The sequence below is a fragment of the Fundulus heteroclitus genome, chromosome 13, assembly GCF_011125445.2.
Source record: "Fundulus heteroclitus isolate FHET01 chromosome 13, MU-UCD_Fhet_4.1, whole genome shotgun sequence".
Taxonomy (NCBI): Eukaryota; Metazoa; Chordata; class Actinopteri; order Cyprinodontiformes; family Fundulidae; genus Fundulus; species Fundulus heteroclitus.
In genome coordinates, this window is record NC_046373.1 from 19,450,710 (window position 1) to 19,469,569 (window position 18,860).

The 18,860-nt window shown below is 38.1% G+C and overlaps 1 protein-coding gene across 1 annotated transcript; it reads right to left on the reverse strand.

Annotated features, from left to right (window-relative positions):
* Window positions 1–4,717: 4,717 nt before the first annotated feature.
* On the reverse strand, window positions 4,718–15,712 carry crabp2b (cellular retinoic acid binding protein 2, b). Its single transcript, XM_012875316.3, has 4 exons — window positions 15,507–15,712; window positions 10,641–10,819; window positions 8,022–8,138; window positions 4,718–5,040 (listed from the first exon to the last, which is right to left on the reverse strand). The coding sequence occupies exons 1-4, from the start codon at window positions 15,586–15,588 to the stop codon at window positions 4,990–4,992; spliced, it is 429 nt and encodes a 142-aa protein (XP_012730770.1). The 5' UTR covers window positions 15,589–15,712; the 3' UTR covers window positions 4,718–4,989.
* Between the last annotated feature and the right edge of the window lie 3,148 nt (window positions 15,713–18,860).

Consider the following 18,860-nt stretch of genomic DNA (forward strand, 5'->3'; position numbering starts at 1 on the left):
AGTTATACAGTGCTTTGCTAAGTATTGACACGGGTTGAACACTTTTTGTTTTAGATTTTGTTGCATCACAACCGCAAACTGTTTTTTTAATGCACAAAGTTTCTTAATGCACAACACAAAGTAATGTATCATTGTGAATTGAAAGGAAAACAGACAATGGGTTTTCCATTTTTATTGTAACAAAAAAAAATCTGATAGGTTCAACTTATATTTGTATTCAGCCTGCTTTACTCTTTTACCCCTCAATGAAATACATTGTAGGCCTATAATGGACATTCACATGAACTGACTGGCTGGATAAAGTGACTGTTAATCAGAGACATAGCCAAGAGGCCCTGAACTCTGGAGGAGCTGCAGAGATTCACAGCTCAGGTGGGGGAATCTGAAATCCGACTGAGCCTGAGTTATTTCAGTCTCTGCATGTGAAAAGCTGGTAGGATAAAATTGAAAGACAGCTGTGATTGCAGCAAAAGTAAAAAACAAACAAAAAAACCCAAAATACACTTTACAGAATATCAAAATATTTGATGTTTTATTTAAAAGAAAAACACATAAAAGGCCAATAAAGCACATAGAAGTTTGTGTTTGTAATGTGAATAAATGTGGACAATTTTATGAAGCCTGAATACTTTGACAAAGCACTGTGTGCAGGTTGACAAATACTTTTCTCCTTTTTATGTCCATTTTTGATACATGAAAAATGTTGGATCTTTCACACAACAGCACCATTGAAGGTTACTTCATAAAACCCCACAGCTTGACCACAATTTAGTGATGAACAATGAAAAAGAAAAGCTTTATTCCCATCGATGGCCTCAGGTCAAAGTGTCTTTCTCTGTCCGCTGACTCCTGTCATTAAACCTTTGCTGCTACAAGCATCTCTGCGATCTGTCCCGTTGGCTCTCTATCCGTGTGGACTCACTGTCCTGAAACCGCAGCATTCCACCTCAGTCAACTGAGCAAACCGGTGCTCCATGACATCACTGCCTGAGGAATGAACTGGCATGACAGTTGTGTGTGGAAAACGACCCGCCTAAGGAGGAACAGCTCTAAGCTGCGAAGCACACAATCATTTGTCAGAGAGGTAATTTCAGTACAGTTTTGTTTTGAGAGTTTTTGGGGAATCACATTTGGTTGGTTTGAACAAACAGGAGGAAACTTTCCGACTTGAATCAGAGAGCCGTGCTGGAAACCAAGTGCTGTGGTTTTGACGAGAACTTACGCAATATTGTGGGTTTAAGTGATGCCACTGAACACATAGCTTCTGGCTTTGGGACATAAAAGCAAATTAAAGATGGTTGAGCTTGTGGCAAGCTTTGCATATTAAAAAAATGTTTTCACGATTTGGATGATCTACAACCTTGATGCCATTTTGACTTGAGCATAAGCTGTTAAAAAAAGAAACACACCAATAATTCCTGCAAATTATGGCATTCCTTGCATGGGGTCAACAGTAAGAACTGTAGGAAGGGAGCTTCGGACTGCTGTGCGAAGCTCCCTTCCTACAGTTCTACAGTAAAAAACAAAACAACTGGACTTGTTTTTGGTAAACAAAATTGTCCAATTTTTTTGTTTTTTACTCTTTTTTTGGAATGACTATGACCTGGATGCAGGGGCGGTTCTAGACAGGGGCCAACAGGGGCCTGTGCCCCTGTAGAACTGTTCCTGGCCCCTGTTACATGACATGATATTAAATTTCTTAGGACAAAGATACCGTGACTGGTCATTTGGATCAGTTGTATTTGTTTCGTTTATGTTTTTACCCAATAATAAAATAACAAAATAATAAAAAAAAAAAAATATAAATCCGCTGTTTTGAGAAAAGATCAGGGGTCTGCAACCTGCAGTTCCAGAGCCAGGCTCTTTGGCTTAATACATTAAACAATGAAATGTTGACCCCCCCCCCCCCCCCCCCCCCCAATCTTCTGTTCTGTGCCCCTGTGAAAAAACAGGAGCTGTGGTAGGAAGCATACAGGCTCCTTTTCCTACTTCCTTCCTCGCTGGTTGCATTATTAAGACAGCACTTATCATGACGAACGATAAGGGCTTAAAAAGTGGATTTTGCATGATATGTCCCCTTTAAGAAGGGCAGAAAACAAGTGCGTGTGATTAACTTGATTGCGGCGGTAAAGAGGCAGTCTCGCAGGAGCAGTGAATGATTTGTAATGAGCCTGAAGCAGGAGGGGAGTGGATGAAAGCAGACAGTCCAGAATCATAACAGCTAATAGTTCATTTATTATGTCCCATACACCACAGAGGCGCCCAGCCCTCATGGGCTTATAGGACACATGATCATATTCAAAGATGCAGAGACCAATATCAACATCATTCATCGAGCATAAAATGCTGAAAAACATAATTCTTAAACAAATACTGCAGTTTACCGTCACCCCCCCTCATAAAACAAATCTGCACAAACAGTTCACTCCTTAAAGTCGTCTCCTTTGGGAATCATCCAGTTTCTAATGCTAGAGGTAAAGTGCAGGATCTAAGCTGTTCACACAGTGATGCCATGAGATCTTTCTGGGGAGCATGCTCAGGAAGCGTCCTTATTAGAGAACCAAAACTCCATAACCGACTCCTTTTGATACACAAGGATATTCTGACATTTCTCTAGATGATGTAGCTACCTTATCGCTGTAGTTTAGCCCAGACAGTCTTTAAATTAGGCTAATTTCAGCTGCTTGTGTCTGGGATCTCATTTGTTTGCTCTTGATCCATATCTCATTACCATAGGCTAGGGCAGGGGTGTCAAACTCACTTTGGTTTAGGGGCCACATTCAGCTTAATCTGATATCAAGAGGGCCACATGAGTTAACTCATTGCAAGATTAAATAGAACTAATAAAAGTGGACTTGTTGTTGATTTTTATATTAAATGAATTTCACTTTTACACAATATATTATGAATAACCTCAGCGTCTTTAAGAAAAGTATGTGCAATTTCAACAATAGTTAAACAGTTAAACATTTACTTGGGCATTATGCATAAGAACTTATCACAGTGATTGTACAATGTTGAAAAACATTTATTCACATTTTTTGGAACTTAAAAACAATGTCCTGCATGACAAAATACATCAAAGAGATAAAAATTAAGAAATTATTTAAAATCAATTTTCCACATCTGAAGCTCAGTGCTACCATCTGCTGATTAAAACAGAGCGCCCCTCGTGGACAATATATGAACTGCAGATTTTAAATTAAACGAAGTACATGTTTTTTCAATAATTGTTTTATCATTCTCTTCCTTTTATCTCCTCTTTCTTTCACCTTTACTTTCTTCTTGTTCTTCCTTTCCTTTCCTACTTTCCCATTGTAGTGTCCATATCATTTGAGATATTCCCCGCATGAATCATAATAAAACTATTCACATTCATAAATCAAGCGGAGCACTATGGCAAAAGCAGTACTGCTCCACTTGTGAAAGTCAAATCTGATGAGCTCTTTTTGGCATTAAGACAATAATTCTTATTGCCACATTGCCAGACAGGACACTGGGAAAAAAAATCATTGTCGAATAATGATAATGCATTTAGCCCAGGGGTGTTTGACACCCCTGGGCTAGGGTCTGAATGTAGGCGGATGGGTAAAACATAGAGCTTTGTTTTTGACTCAGCTCCCCCTATTGAGGGGATAGACTGAACCCAGACCCGGTGGGAGGGGTCCCCCTTTTTTTCTCAGTTGAGAACCATGGCTGCATTTAACATCATGTCATCTTGAATTGAATTGTGTCACATTGTTTCGTACCGAAGGAACTCACACTTTACGTTGATCGTAAAAAGTCTCTCAACGCACAAAGACTTTATTTTACAAGTTGTTTCCCTCTTTTCTGCCTCACTAATGATGTCTGAGTCTCGGAAGGGATCACACAATACCCCAGATTTATTTAACCGGGATCAAATGTTGAGTGAGAGCAGAGTTAGAAACCCACCTCATTCAGGCATACTCATTTAACCACTAACATTTCTGAGAATATTTGTCTTAGAGGAGGCTGTGAGCTCGGGCTGCTGGCTCAGCACTGTGTGTGTGTATAAACTTGGGAAACAGATCACAGGGGAGGTGGTCTGCATGCTGTTTAAAAACCTGGAAAAACCATCACTGCCTGTGAACCGTTGCGGTCCTCCAATCAGGAAGTGCCAGAGAGACCCCCACGGCCCGTTTTTCACGGAAAGGTGAAGAGTTTGCATGAACTATAGTGTCAAATATAGAACTGGTAAAGATTTTCAAATCTATAACTCAAAACCTAATGGCGCGTATGATTGCAGCTATGTTGTCCCAAAAAGGTTTGAGAGTCGGCTAACTCCCAGGATTCTCGATCAACTCCTCATACCTGTGTGAAAAATCAGAGTAGCGCGAAAAAAGAGTTCACACAATACTTTCTTGTTACAGAGGAAGCTTAAACACTCCAAATGCTGTGACTTAATTTTCTCATGGCCGTACTCTCTCCTTTTACTCATTTTCCTCTCCACTCCCTGTTTCTCCCTCGTCTGTGCCAAGTGTCTCATCGCAGAGTTTAGGAAATAGGAACCGTCCTCTGGAGTTTTTGGTACTAATCAAGGGCATGTTGTAGTCAGCTTTGACAAGAGAGAGCGCACGGTATGGAAACGGGAAGAAAAAAAAAAACTGCTGTGGAGAGTAAGAATGATGGCAAGCTATGAGAAAACAAATGACAAATGACAAGGAGGGGCAACAAAAAGAGTCAGCCAAGAGCCAAATCATATAAAACAGTTTATTAACATTCACAACGAGAATAAAGGCACAAAGATAAAGCACTAAAATGGAATGTATATCATGATTAAACCATACGATAGGAGAAAATGATGTCAAATGCAGCTCGCCTTTTCTGTCCAGCTCAATGTTTTTCAGAAAGACTTGACCGGCACTGAGTGGGTGGGAGGCTGATGTGGAATGAGGAAACCAAGCCGAGTAAATGAAAACCATGCAAGAAGCACAAAAAGAAGTATTACAGTGCTCAGTAAAAATGTCCTCATTCCCTCTCATAAACTCTGGTGCAGACAACATCCCCGGCAGTCATCGTCTGAAAGAAAACATGGGGTTCAACGTTTAAGGCTTCCTTTCCACAGGTTTTCAATTTATTGTTTAAAATACATAGAAAAAACTGAGTCCATCGTCTAAGTTAACAAGTTATGATGCAAAACATGCAAATACACCTTTTTACAGTTTTAAATACACGTCAGAAACAAAAAGATGTTTAATTTTGGTATTGGTAGCTTGCTGGTCCACCAATTTGGTCTGGACAGAAATATTTTATATACCTGATTTGTGGTGCTGAGAAGAATAAGCGCACACAGATTATAGTTTTAAGCCATATATTATTATTTTTTGTGTGTGTATTGATAAAGCCTTCCATTTTCATCTTCAGAGAATATGCAGAAAAGTCCATCTCAAGATGCGCAAAAGGTAGATAACAACCTAATATTGAATGCTCTACTGTTTCCAGTTGTTTCCAATAATCATTTTAAGTAGCCAAATTAGTCATGTATGACCAAATTTCTCTCTTAATATAATAACGTCTCCCTTCTTTATTCTGACATTTCCTAAGTTCAGCCACTGTCTTTTGAATATGATATGATATTTAACACTTGTTTAACATGTGTTTTACCTATAATCTTAACCTCATTTTCGAATATCTTCACATTTAAATCTACAACACGTTTCTTTGCTGCACTTTTAGCAATCTGGTCTGCTCACTGGCCTCTGTGTCATTGTGTGCAGGAACTCACATTAACTTGATCTTACTTCCTTTTGTTTTATAAACAATGTCTTGAGTCTGAATGCATACTGAATACTTGTCAATGCGCTACTAAAGTTTAAGCAAACTAAAACCTTCCTTGCTCAGACTTCATCCAGCCATGTGTTTACCAAACTCTTTACCCTTTAGCTCTCTCCTTTTTTCAAGCTACTATAAATTAGTTGCAACCCGTCCAAAGATCCATGGTGGAACAACAGGAATAGCGATGGTGTGGGGCGACTCATCATGTTACTAATTCCAGTTCCATTGACGTATCCTTGCAGGATTGGTTAACAATGTGTAGCAATTCAAAGTAACTGAAAAAAAGTGTGAAACAACTTTATAAGTTGTGTTTATGCATACTTGAAAGGATCATTATATTTCATTACCGGTATAAAAAAAAGTGGATAATGTTCAGGCAATGTATGTGAAAGTTAAGCTCCCTTGTTTTACTTCTCTGTCTGGAAGGATGATGTAAATTGAGAAGGTGGGACATTAAAGTAGATACAGGTGGACTGCTGGATGTGGCAGAGAGAGATGGACGTGTTGCCATTTTGGAAGCTGCTGCTTCTTTGTCGCTTGAAGAAGAAAATAAACTTTTGCTGTTCGGTAAAGTCAGACTGATTTTTCCATGCTACAACTCTGGGGAATAAAAAGCACATGTGCTGTGAGTCCAGCTCAAACTGGAAGGTCTAAAAGTCAGAATTAACTTAATTCAATTCACTATATACTTTAGAGATTTTCACTTCCTGGGATATTATTAAAAAATAAAAGAATGACACACAGGTGTTTCATTTGTGTTAAGCATTTGGAAAATGTATCCAGGATCCTTAAGACACCCAAACCCAAGAACTTGGCAATCTTAGCGCAATATAGTTAAATAAAAAAAAGACACATAAGATTTCTTTCTGACTGTCTGAAATTAAATCAGACCAAACGTTTCCTGTTTTGGATCATTTAGGATTACTTCAATTATTTATATTTGCTAAATGGCAGAATCATGGCAGAGTTTTTTCATTCATTTATTTATTGAAACTTTCTTCAAATTTAGAATTGGCCTGCATTTATTTAATAACTAGTAAAATCCCCCTTTATGACTTTGACCTATTCCTTCTGACAGAACTGTTGGTAACTCAGTCAGGTTTGCACCCACCCACCCGTTCAGTCCCATAAATAAGACAAAGGTCAGGGCCTTTTGATGCCACTTGAGTGGAACTTCAGCCCATGGTACTACAGGACTCACTTCACTCTCTTAATAACTTTGGCCAGAATACTGTCAAGATCTTTTGCTTTTTTTTCTTCTGGGGTGTATTCACACATTTTGCACCAAAACACATTAATCCCTGGGACACAGAGCCCGTCTCATTCATGAATGGTGCACAGGCTGAATATTCCCAAGCTGTTGCGTAGACCCGTTTGAGCTCATAAGTGTGCCATGTTCAAGCATCTGGAAATTGTACCCAATGATGAAACTATAATATGGAGGTCCACAATTTTCTTCCTGAACTTTTGGCTGAATTTTCTTAACTTTTCCATGATGTTACACAAGCGGTGTGTTTGAGGTGTTGCCCTCTAACCAGTCCACCGGTGTGCCAATAATTGAATCAAAGGTTGTGAATGAGCCTAAGCACATTAATTTCACTGCAAAAACGGAACTAAAAATAAGTAAAATGTTCTTATAATGAGTGTATCTGTCCTTGATTTGAGCGGGTAAATAAGATTATCTGCCAATGGAATAAGATTTTTGCACTTAAAATGGGAACAATCCATCTCCATTATCTTACTTCAAGTGCAGGATGTCTAATTATCTTATTTTAGGGGTCAAAATACTCATTCTATTGGCAGATAATCTTATTTACCTGCTCAAATCTAGGACAAAAACATACATTTTAAGAACATTTTACTTATTTTTAGGTCCGTTTTTGCAGTGCTTAGTTTTTGTAAACTTCTGCTTTTGAAGAAAGTAATACAAATTCTCTAGAAAGGTCTTTGTTCGTTATTCTGCTATTTAGCAAATATAAATAATTTTGTTTGATCAAAAAACAGACTTTAGTCTGATTAAATGTCAAGAAGGATGCCTATCGCTAGCGATCACTGGGTGAAAGGCGGGGTATACCTGGAGAGGTTGCCAGGTCAACACAGAGAAACACAAGACAAGCAATCATGCAGACAACTGACCCTAGAATAATTCATATTGCCCTTCAGTTATCAGTCTAGTCAGTTCTCCTGTTTACCTCTGTAAAGTAGTGCATGCGCAAAATAATTACCAGTATGAGCTCTCCGTCGTTGGTCAGTTCTCTGGTCCATGAAGTCTTTGGTCCATCGCCTTTGAGTAAAGTCTGTTCACAGCTAATCTTTCGGTCTGTCTCCCACTTCGGAAAACTCTACAGGGATTCAAGTGAGAAAAAAAAAACTTACATGAAGGAAGTGCTTTTGCTGGTTGCTGGTCATTTCCAGCCTTAGGGAACGAAATAGATGCGTTTAGACTTTTGGAACAGTATAATTTCGGACCTGTAAGTTTCTATGATCTACACACACATAATGTATGACGACATAGTCATAGGGTTAAGCAGAGGTGGGAGGTAACCAGTTACATTTACTGGTTTGTTTAAAAAAATTTGTTTAAACAAAAACTACACCAGAGAGACACATCTACAGTTAATATTGAAGTGAGACGTCTTGTTTGTTTACAAGTTTTGTTGTTTTATTGGTATTTTCTGTCTGCTGACCTCGTCGAGACATTTACAGATCAAGTAACCTTACAGTAAACAGTAGATATTGTTAATAAAAGTATTTTACACTGTCCTAACTAATTGTATATACATTAACTGCTTGGTTTTAAAAGTTTTATGTTGAAAAGCACTGTTTAGAAAAGTGTTTCTTCTGCCTGAATTTGTTACTTTCTAACTGTTATTGTTTGTGAATTTTTTGTTTGCCGTTGAAATACCAGAATTTGAACATAATTTCATATTTTTTGCCTGACCAATTACATACTTTTTTAACATATTAAATCAGTTGTCATAAATATTTATCCATTACTTGACTAGCCGTCTTACCAGATACCTTTTAACTCTTACTTGGTTGGGGACTGTAGGAGCCATTTATAGTTGTTGGTGTTTAGGTATGGTTTGTTTCTGGTTTATTTGTTTTGGGTGGCGGTGTTTTGTTTAGGTTGACACACTGACCTATATTCTGCTCTACCACTGGTGGCGGTGTGGAGGGAAAGGCTTTATAGGTGCGACGTGAGAGGGCAGAAAGGATTTGGGTGACGGGAGGTCATACGGTTTTTACCGCTTTCTTTGGCACACAATAGCCTGCATCCACTGGTTAAATTCTGTTATATCCACACTCTCCATAATTACCTGTCCATCTCACTTGTAAAGACCGCCACTCGTATTGTTTGGATAGTTTGTTCATATACAAACTTACTTCAATAAATGGGAACGCCCATACCTTATCTCCTGGTTTCAACATCATTTTGTAAGCGTGTTAAATTCCAGATTCCCCGCACCCAGAAGCGACAAAAAGGTGGTTGATAGTCGCTACAGGGACTTTTTACTTTTAGTAAAAAGATGTTGAAGTATCGCTACTCCTACTTGAGTAAAATTTCTGGCTTCTCTTCCCACTTCTGGGGTTAATTCTAAAAATTAGTCATACCTTTGCAAGATTTAGGTTCAAAGTAATCTTTGAAATTTACAAACATGTTTCCTTTGACTGGATGTAATATTTATGTTTCGGAGTGGCCCAGCCAGGGTCCCGACTCGAATCTGGAGGATAATCTATGGAGGAGGCAAAAGATTATGGTGATGGAAGGGAGGCCTTCCAATGTCAACAAGTTGGAGCCCACCACCAATTATAAATCCATGATACATCAGTGGAAACATACATAAATGTAGTAGGAAATTATTTTTAAAGAAATGCTTGATTGATGTAATGCAAAAAAAAATTTCCCACTGATTATTGAAGAGGATATTAATAATTTTCAACATACTGCCTATTTTTAATAAACTGTAAATAAAAAATACTTTTTTTTAAACTGCCTTTCCTTGGACATCTTCTTATTGAATTTTTAGGAGATACTTCTGCTCGGGCTTTCCAGGTTGAATCAGAAATAATTTCACATCTTAATCTACTAGTGGTATGAATAATTTTGGGCTTAACTGTACATTTTCAATATACATTTAAATCAGGGAACTCCTTGAGATAGGCACCAGCACTCCTCGCGACCCCATGAGGGATAAAGCGAGTAAGAAAATGGATGGATGTATTTAAATCAGGAGAAGCTTTTCAATGATTATTTTTGGTTTGATCATGAAATTATGATATCTCTGCCCAAACAAGGATCAACTGTGGGCCTAATCCAAAACATGTTGACAATAGAATTAAATCTAATCAAATTATATGTGAGATTTGAAAACGTTTATGTTTATCTCCAAGAATTAATGAACATTTAAAAAAAACACACTGATTAGTTTTAGGAAAGATTTTTGTAACACTTTGAACTAGTAATAGGAAGGTATGAAATGGGAGCATGTGGGTGCAAAACCCGGGGAGGAATTGACCCAAAGCCACTTCTGACACTTAATTTTGATCAGACCAGGTTGTTACTGGAGCTGAGATTGCCTGTCGCCGTCTGTGAGAAAAACTTTACAGGCTGTCAGGAACATCACTCATTCAGCCCAAAGAAATCAAGAACAGATCTCTGTGTAAAAATCCCCCAGACTGACTCTCGAGTTGCACCAAAATTATTTCCACATGTTACTTTTTTCTTTCTTTTTTTTTTTTGCAGAACTGCCGCCAGCTGCGCTGTCCTCGAACAGATTCTGGTAAGCACGTATCGGCATCACAGAGGAGCACTTTCTCAGAAAACAACAAAAAATGCGTACCGTGCAGGGCCGTCCGTCCACTGTTGCCTCGCTGAAGGACTGACCCACGGTGAAGGACACGTTGGTGGTGCGGACGCTGGTGGATGTCTTGATGGACAGGGTTTCTCCTTGCTGAGTGATTTCCACTGCCGGGCTGGAGGCCGCGGCCACCGCGATCTTCCTCAGGAATACGTTGACACCTGAGGATCCACCGACAGAGCTCAAGTCAAACAGGCCGCCTTGGCAGGGTGGTCCATAATGTGTAATCACAGCTGTGCATGCCAGTGGTTTTGAATGTTATTGTGGTAGATAATCCATCGGAGGGAATCTGTCTCTTCCTTTAGCTTTTTTTTTTACGAATGTTTCACCCATATAAAAACCTTCTGTGGTAATTGAGCGCGCCATACAAAGAAAGGCTGGAATTTTCTTTTGCGCCCTCGGCTCATTGAAACCAGGTTATCTGATATTTGGGTGTCAAAAGAAGCTTTGATTTAAGCACCAACAAAAATTCTTTTCACAATGTTTGTCTGTCATTGTTTTGTGTTTGACTGTTCCCGTAACGACACGCAGCGTGGCATCGTTTCTGGACAATTTTCACGTCTGGTAACAGCAAAGGTCAGCCAAGGACATCATTATTTGCTATTTTTATCTCATTTATATGTTGTAATGAACAAAAATCATGAATGAACCAGCATAATTTGGTCTTGATATAAACAAAACACAACATGTGGTATGTTCCTACACACAAGGAGACCCAGACACATGAATAAAACAATAATGCTCTTCAAAATCAACAAATGAACGACAGTAAGGTCAAATAGGTTGGATGTTTCCCAATTTTCTTTATACTTTGGTAAGGATAACAGAGATTCTTGAAATGACAAGTACAATGTCCACATATTTGTTTTTGCTTTCCGATTTGGGACTTTTGGGACAGGAAACATGATGTTCAAACATCATAAAAGTGTGGTAAAAATTCCAGAAAGAAAGAAAATGAGAAAAACCTGGTGCAAAAAACAAACAAACAATAGACACGACACACGATCTTCAGCTGGACTGTTACACTTTGCGTGTCCTTGAAAATATGAGGCTTAGGTGAGGATGTTTACTGAATGACGTCATTAGAAAGGGTTTGTGTTCGGTTTTACGCAGGCGACCCCGTTCTTGGCTGAAGGCTGTTAACATACTGGCTTAACTCTTGTTGCCTTCGCTGCAGAAGACAGGGAGAGATTAAAGTTGTTGTAGGTGCATCCACGTGTGTTTAACTCAAGCCTTTACGTCCTCAAATGGGTTTGGACTAGCTGTTTTTAGCCAAAACATTTGAGATGGTTTCTTGCTTCACTGCAAAAACGCATCTTAAAATAAGTAAAATGTTCCTAAAATTTGTGTTTTTGTCCTAGATTTGAGCAGGTAAATAATATTATCTGCCAATGGAATGAGTATTTTTACCCCTAAAATAAGATAATTAGACAAACCGCACTTGAAATAAGATGATGGAAATGAGTTGTTCCTATTTTAAGTGCAAAAATCTTATTCCATTGGCAGATCATCTTATTTACCTGCTCAAATCAAGGATAGATATGCTCATTTTAAGAAAAATGTTACTTATTTTAGTTCCGCTTTTGCAGTGTTTAACGGAGCTGCTTTAAAATGACTGGCACTAACAGGATTTTGGTAAATTAATGTCAATCCAAAAAGATAATTGAATAGAACTGAAACCTGCAGGACACATCCTGAAGACTCTGATGGGGAAATGTTGAGGTAAATTGTGTGAAACCATGAGATCATGTGTGACTACAGCATCAGCAGAGACAGACTTGAACAGACATTATAAAGTATGTCTCAATTTGCTAAAAAAAACAGTAGAAACCTTCAACACAAAGTGACTGCAACCAAAGGTGTGCAGGCAACCGATATAAAAAAATAATGCTTTCAAATTAAATCATGAGCCGTTTACAACTGACCAGCAGTGATTTTTGACGTAACAAATTAAAGTGTACTTTTATGTGACTTTGATTGGATGAACGTTACCATCTCTTCAAAATCAGTATTTATAGTGTAGCTTACCGACCCTATTCATTCAATCCCTGTTTACTCTTCTGAAGGTCTCTGCTAAATTCACTTCTTCTTACTTTTGTTTTAACAATCCTCAGCGAGATCATGGGTTTTAGGAAGGTTTGGCCTGTTTTGACTGGTGAAACAAAGGTTCAGACTCTCAATGATGCAAAGGAACTGCTAGAGAACACTAAAAATAGTCTACGGAGAAACAGGGTAGATTAAAAACAAAAGGGGTCCACAAAGCATGAAAATCACATTTCATTTTGGAACATCTTAATATATAAAATAAAATAAAAATGCCTTTTGCAATACAAGTATATGTGGATTTATACAGTAAACTAAAATGAGTTTTAAATGTATTAAAGGAAAAGATTTTTGACCCCTTTCATTCAGGTTGCGGAAAGCCTGCAGCGTTTCTTCTTCTTTCTTTTTTTTCCTGCAACAAAATACTTGAGCTCGCTGTGATGATTCCCATTAATATAAAGTAGAGCTGCGTGGTGGCACAGTTGGTAGCACTGTTGCCTTGCAGCAGGAAGGTGTGTTACCAAAGTAGGTCATATATTCTGGAGAAATATTCTGGATTTTGTGGTACAGGAGCAGAGTTGATGATTCCATCAGTTTTAGCATTTCTATTGGTCTTGGTCTTGGAAACAGCAAAGCAGCTCCAGACCAGAATGCGTGTATGACAATTGTTTTTTTAAATGCTGTGTTAGTTTCACAGGTAATGGGATGCTCACCTTTTAAAAAGTTTTGCTTTGTCCTATTAATCAACGGAATATAAAAGGTCTTTGGAGTCATCAAGATGTTTTTCCACAAATATGGGATAAGCCTATGTGCTCCCATTGCTCACCAGTGGTCTTGGCTTTGGATCCAATTTTTGCCCAGTCTCTTTCTTTATTGCTGAATGATGAACACTGATGCTAACTGAAGCAAGTCAGGTCTGCATTTTTTTAGGTGTTCTGGGTTTTTTGTGACCATCTGGATGAATTGTTGATGCCACCTTTGGAGTCGTTTTGGCCACTGTTGGGACAGAGGTCAGAGAGTTCGCCATGTTTTTTTCTACTTGTGGACAATGGCTCTCACTGTGGTGTATTTGGAGTCCCAAAATCTTAAAAATACCTTTGTAACCTTTTTTAGACAGATTGAGCACAGTGACTTTTTTCTCTCCTACATTGTTAAATAGTTTTTTGGGGTTTTTTTTCTGATTGGGGCTAGTCTATGGCTTTGTCTAACCATTAAATGTTTTTAATCTAAGACATTTATATGTGGTGAAAACAAAAAAACAGATAAAATCGTTAAGGGGAAAAGTACATTTTCGCAGCTATTCTCATTTATCATGTGTGTCATCTTGCGGACTTATATGGTTGATATATTTTTAAGGTTGTATTATGGAGTATATCAAATTAAAAAGAGATAAGAACAGTAATAAGACTTGTGGTTGCAAATATATCTGTTTTGGAGCAAGAGTTTATGTTTGTGTCAACCTTTGGCTAATTTAGGACAGCTTTAATGCTAATGTCAAACTTGCTGCAATCTGAGTATCCTACCCTGAGACAGCCATAGCAGAAGAACAACAAATCTTAGCGGTGGTTGACAAGGAAAATGTTTAGATGCAACTTTGTTAAAATGGGTTTAGCAAGTTTGTTCCTGACTCCGTCATGTTTTTCACTTGTCACACACTTGTCATTTTGCCTTTATAATTGGCAGAGGACAAAGCAGATGAGCAAAAATCTTCTTACAAATTAGTAGTAATTTAACTAATTTAGCTGGGTCAGAGTATTTTAAAAACAGACCAAAATGGTCTTTAAGCATCTTGCATTTGCTGTATATACACACAATTTCTATTCAGAAATGTTGATTAAAATCTAACTTGTGTTCAGTTTGTTTTTTAACTATAGGGATAACAAAAAATACACCGAATCCTCTGCCATTATTCATGTCTGTTGGCCTCGCTTCAGAGGGATCAAGACACCTCAGATATCTGATTCAGTTTAGACGGCATTTGCTCATGCTCTGGTACTTGGAGGAGGTAACACACTCGCACAGAAACACAAAGCTCAGGATCGCCCAGGGCCTTGGGGAGGCAGAGAAGGAAAGTCAAGCTCAGAGTTGGCTGGCTGCTGGGGCCCATGTCAAGGCTTAGCTCCGTTTACATTGGCTGTAATTACAACCACATGAGGAGGAGGCGGCTTTAGATGAGTCTAATCTAACATTTGCCCACAGGCAATTTCTCCTCAGGTTTTATGAAGGATGCCACAATGTGGACCTCGTTTGACCTCTTTCCCCTGCAAGGAAGACATGGACCTGGATTCTGCAAAGCAACTGGAAGCGCTATAAGAACAGAACAGCTGCACAAGAGGAATATTTTAACGCTTGGCTTTTGTTTACTTCAACGCCAGGTGGATTTCCAACAATTAAAATGACTGAAAAGAAGATTTAATTGCACTGAGCGATGTTATGTTTCCTTTATTAACTTTCAAGCAAAGCCTTAGAAGGTCTATAGCAACAGTTTTCCAGGATTTCAGGAGATCCTCCACTAATTTTTTTAATAAAAGTCCAAAAAAAAAACTGTTGCACAAGATCACATTTTATGGAAGCAAAGGAAATTAGCGGTCGTTAAAAAACTTGAAAACAATTAGAGGCATTGATGAATATAATTATTATTAAAAACATCAGCATGTTCTTTAAATGTAATTTTAAAAATCCGCACAGCCTGATAGTTTCAACCTGTGTACACATGTTTTCAGAGGCAATCCACAATATAGAACAGCATGCCAAAAATAATGATGATTATAACAATAATGAAGCACACAATAATAGATAACTCACTGAGAGCTTTCAGAAGCTCCTCGAAGTTTTCCGATGACTTCATTTTCCATTTCCCAGAGAAATCTGTCACTTTGTTCTCCATTTCGGTGCCGTTTGCAGATTAGAGCCGGAGTCTGATTGTAAGCACTCTGGTCGGTGTGCCTCGGTTCCTAAAAAGTGGTCTCCTCCGCTTGCATCTGCGCCTCCATTCATTGGCCCACAGCTTGGCTGAATCTGATGCTGATCTAGCCAATGCAGAGACCGGCGGTAGGGAGGGACTTCCCCCACCCCCCCAGATCCCAACTGCACCCTCCACCTCTGGCAGCGTGGTGAAAGATTTGGATACGAGCTGGAAAAATGCACTTCCAGGAAGGCCTTTGATGTTGATTAACAGCAAAGAATTGTGTTAATTGTTTTCTTTCTTTTATAGGATGGACAGTCCTATATTAGTAGCCGTGTTCAGACAAAGGCACAACTCTACATTTAGAAACTGTTCATGAAAAGAGAAAAATAGCGCTCTAGCTTGTATGCAGGCATTGAAGACCTGGAATGTGAAATCAGATCCGGTGTGAATGCTTGGTTCTGCAGGCTGGGAGGTGGGAAAGCCGGTACTGACAGAGCAAAAGATAAGATATCCAGCAGGTGGCATCACCACAGCAGGAGGTCATCAGAAATGTGGCTTTTCATTTCAGATAGAGGACACCTTATCTAGTTCACTGGTTCCTGTATCTGGGGTCAGGGGCCCATTTTGGGTCGAGAAACATCAACTTGGTGCTCTTTACATAACCCAAGCCACATTTACATATGGGCCACATGTGGGTAGGAAATGGGCTAAAAACGGGCCATGGATTAGAGTGTCTGTGGGTTACATAGTGGCCCAACGGTAATTGCGCTTACTTGTTTGATACAGGATAACTCTTGGGTGGGGGAAAAAAAAGCAAAGAAAGAAAATGGACAGATTTGACTTCTGTTAGCGAGCATCACCGACCTGAAGTACAGTTCCAAGTGCCAAATGAACTCCCAATTTTCAGCAGTTATAGCAAGCATATTAAAACATGACCACTGCAAATCAACAATGTACTTATATTTGACCCATTGACCCACATTCCTTTTGTCTCTTTCAAAACTTTAATAGTCAACGTTTTTCATTGGTGGTAATGCTAACGGCATGAGATCTTGTTAAGGTTAATAGTTTGGATGGAGGTCAAAAACTGCTTCTCTGCTTGTTGTCAAACCTTCATGCATAGTGATTCCTTGCATACATAAGACTCTCTGCCAAAACAGCTCCCTACTGACAAGCATTCACTCAAAGTTTTGGGAATACATTTTAATAGTACTTTATCATATAAGGTGATATATGTGACTTGCATTTCGCATCTAAACCTCTGGGTTGAAATTAGAATGTTTTCCCCTCATTAGTATACATAGTTAACCCCTAATTGGCCAGTAGTTAACAATAATGTGGAGGTTTTGTACATTAACCCCTCTTCAATTTACCCTCTCTCTCCATCCGTCTTTCTTTTCTGCTCCAACCTTGTATAACCCAAGGCCTTTGGCAAAAAGGGGGTTGTACAAAGCATTAACAAGAGGGGTACCAACAATTGTGCCACCAGGGATTTTATTAAAACTATTTTGTGCATTTGTGCACAAAAACCAAATTAATTTAATGTGCATTTTACCAAATTCTTTAGTGTAATAATATGCAGTAAAAGCTAACCTGAGATTAAAGCTTTTTACACATCTTTAGAAGGAGAGCAAAGAAATATGTCTGGCACAGACTTCAACCTAACCAGCAATTAGGTTGAATCTGTTGAATTCTTTGCCTAAAACTTTTGAGAACTACAACCTATTTATTAAAATATCCCCCCTTCTGTCATATTTGAGGTGGTAGTGGTGGTGGGGTCAATTTTCATACTCAGTTGCAGGAACAGACACAAGCAGAAAGAATCATTAAAGACTAAAATGTGCATTACAAAGAAATAAATGGTACCTTTGGACATTCATATTGTAATGTGCATTGGAGGTTTTTAACACATGCTTTAGGTTCCTCAAAGGGTTCACATTTCAAAGGGTTAATGTCCCCCTGGAGGCAAATACTTTGTAGCCAACAGTTGCACACACACTCAATAAAAACAAGACTTGCATACCAGAAACAAGAGCAGTTGCTGTCACCTGTTGAAACTTCTCATTTGCCACTTCCGTTATTTAAACATATATTAACCCAACTTTTTCTCCTCTAAGTGCTGTTTTCATCCTTATGGTCCCACAACAATAAGGATGCAACAGCTGTTTCGCACAGAAACATTTGGGCACATGCGTGTCTGCTGCATATTACACTTCACTTGTGATTTGTCTTGTGCTTTCAAATTTGAAAAGTAGCGATCAACTGTTTTTTTTTTGTTTTTTTTATCAAAATCTATAGAATTATAAATAGTTCTAAAATACCTGTAAATTTTGACCCAAATCCTCCCAGTGTCTGAAAAAAAATCTAATCTTAATGAGAGGTTTTATATTTCAGCATCACACAGTGAGTCCAAGCATGAATTTAAATCAACAAGAATATGAGTCAGTGAAAGGAAAAAAATTAACATCCTGCCCGAAAAAAGTACTACCTTAGAGAAAATTTACATTGTTCAGACAGTATATTTTTTTCTTAAAACATGCAAAAAGGTTTATTCAAATTAGACTACTCAAACTTATTTTGTAAATCCAGAGTTGTTGCAAGAATAGCGTAACACAGAGGCAAGTACACATCTGCTGTTTAATTAAAAGCCAACTACAACCAACCAACTACATTAAGTCTAAGTATATTGATAATGCATGCCATGAACAACACTGACTGTTTTGCAATATCTACTATGTAGAAAGATAGAAATATGTTTAAATCAACTGTGCAGGTTTTGCCACATAATGCAGCCTTTTTTTACAGCAACTTTGTTAGAATATTCTTTATAATATTCAAAAACAAATAGGTACAATTTACAGTGAACAATCACCAGGGGTTTGAATAATAATAATAATAATAATAATAATAATAATAATAATAATAATAATAATAATAATAATAATAATAATAATAATAATAATAATAATAACAAAATAAACATAAAAATAGTAATAGCAGAGTAGTAAAGTAAAGCTACACATAGCAGCATGTAAAGGGATTACATAAATCTTTGAATTTAGAGCATAAAGATAAAGTTTGAATAGCTTTTTTGTTATTGGAGGAGGACAACGTAGAAAAATAAGTTGTTGATTCCTTTAAAAAAAGAGATACACAGGGGTTTATAAATGCAGGCTTTAGTTTTAGGGATGATGTTTGAGTGATGCGCCACCTAGCGACAATTTAGCCTCCTTACCATTCAATCCGGAACC

Bases quoted from the DNA above. Each gene is read 5' to 3' on its own strand.
- crabp2b (XM_012875316.3), bottom strand. From the start codon at position 15,588: ATGGAGAACAAAGTGACAGATTTCTCTGGGAAATGGAAAATGAAGTCA. The intron at 10,820-15,506 runs GTGAGTTATCTA...GTGGATCCTCAG, and splicing joins GGAGCTTCTGAAAGCTCTCA to GTGTCAACGTATTCCTGAGG. The intron at 5,041-8,021 runs GTAATTATTTTG...GTTTTCTTTCAG, and splicing joins ACGACGGAGAGCTCATACTG to ACGATGACTGCCGGGGATGT.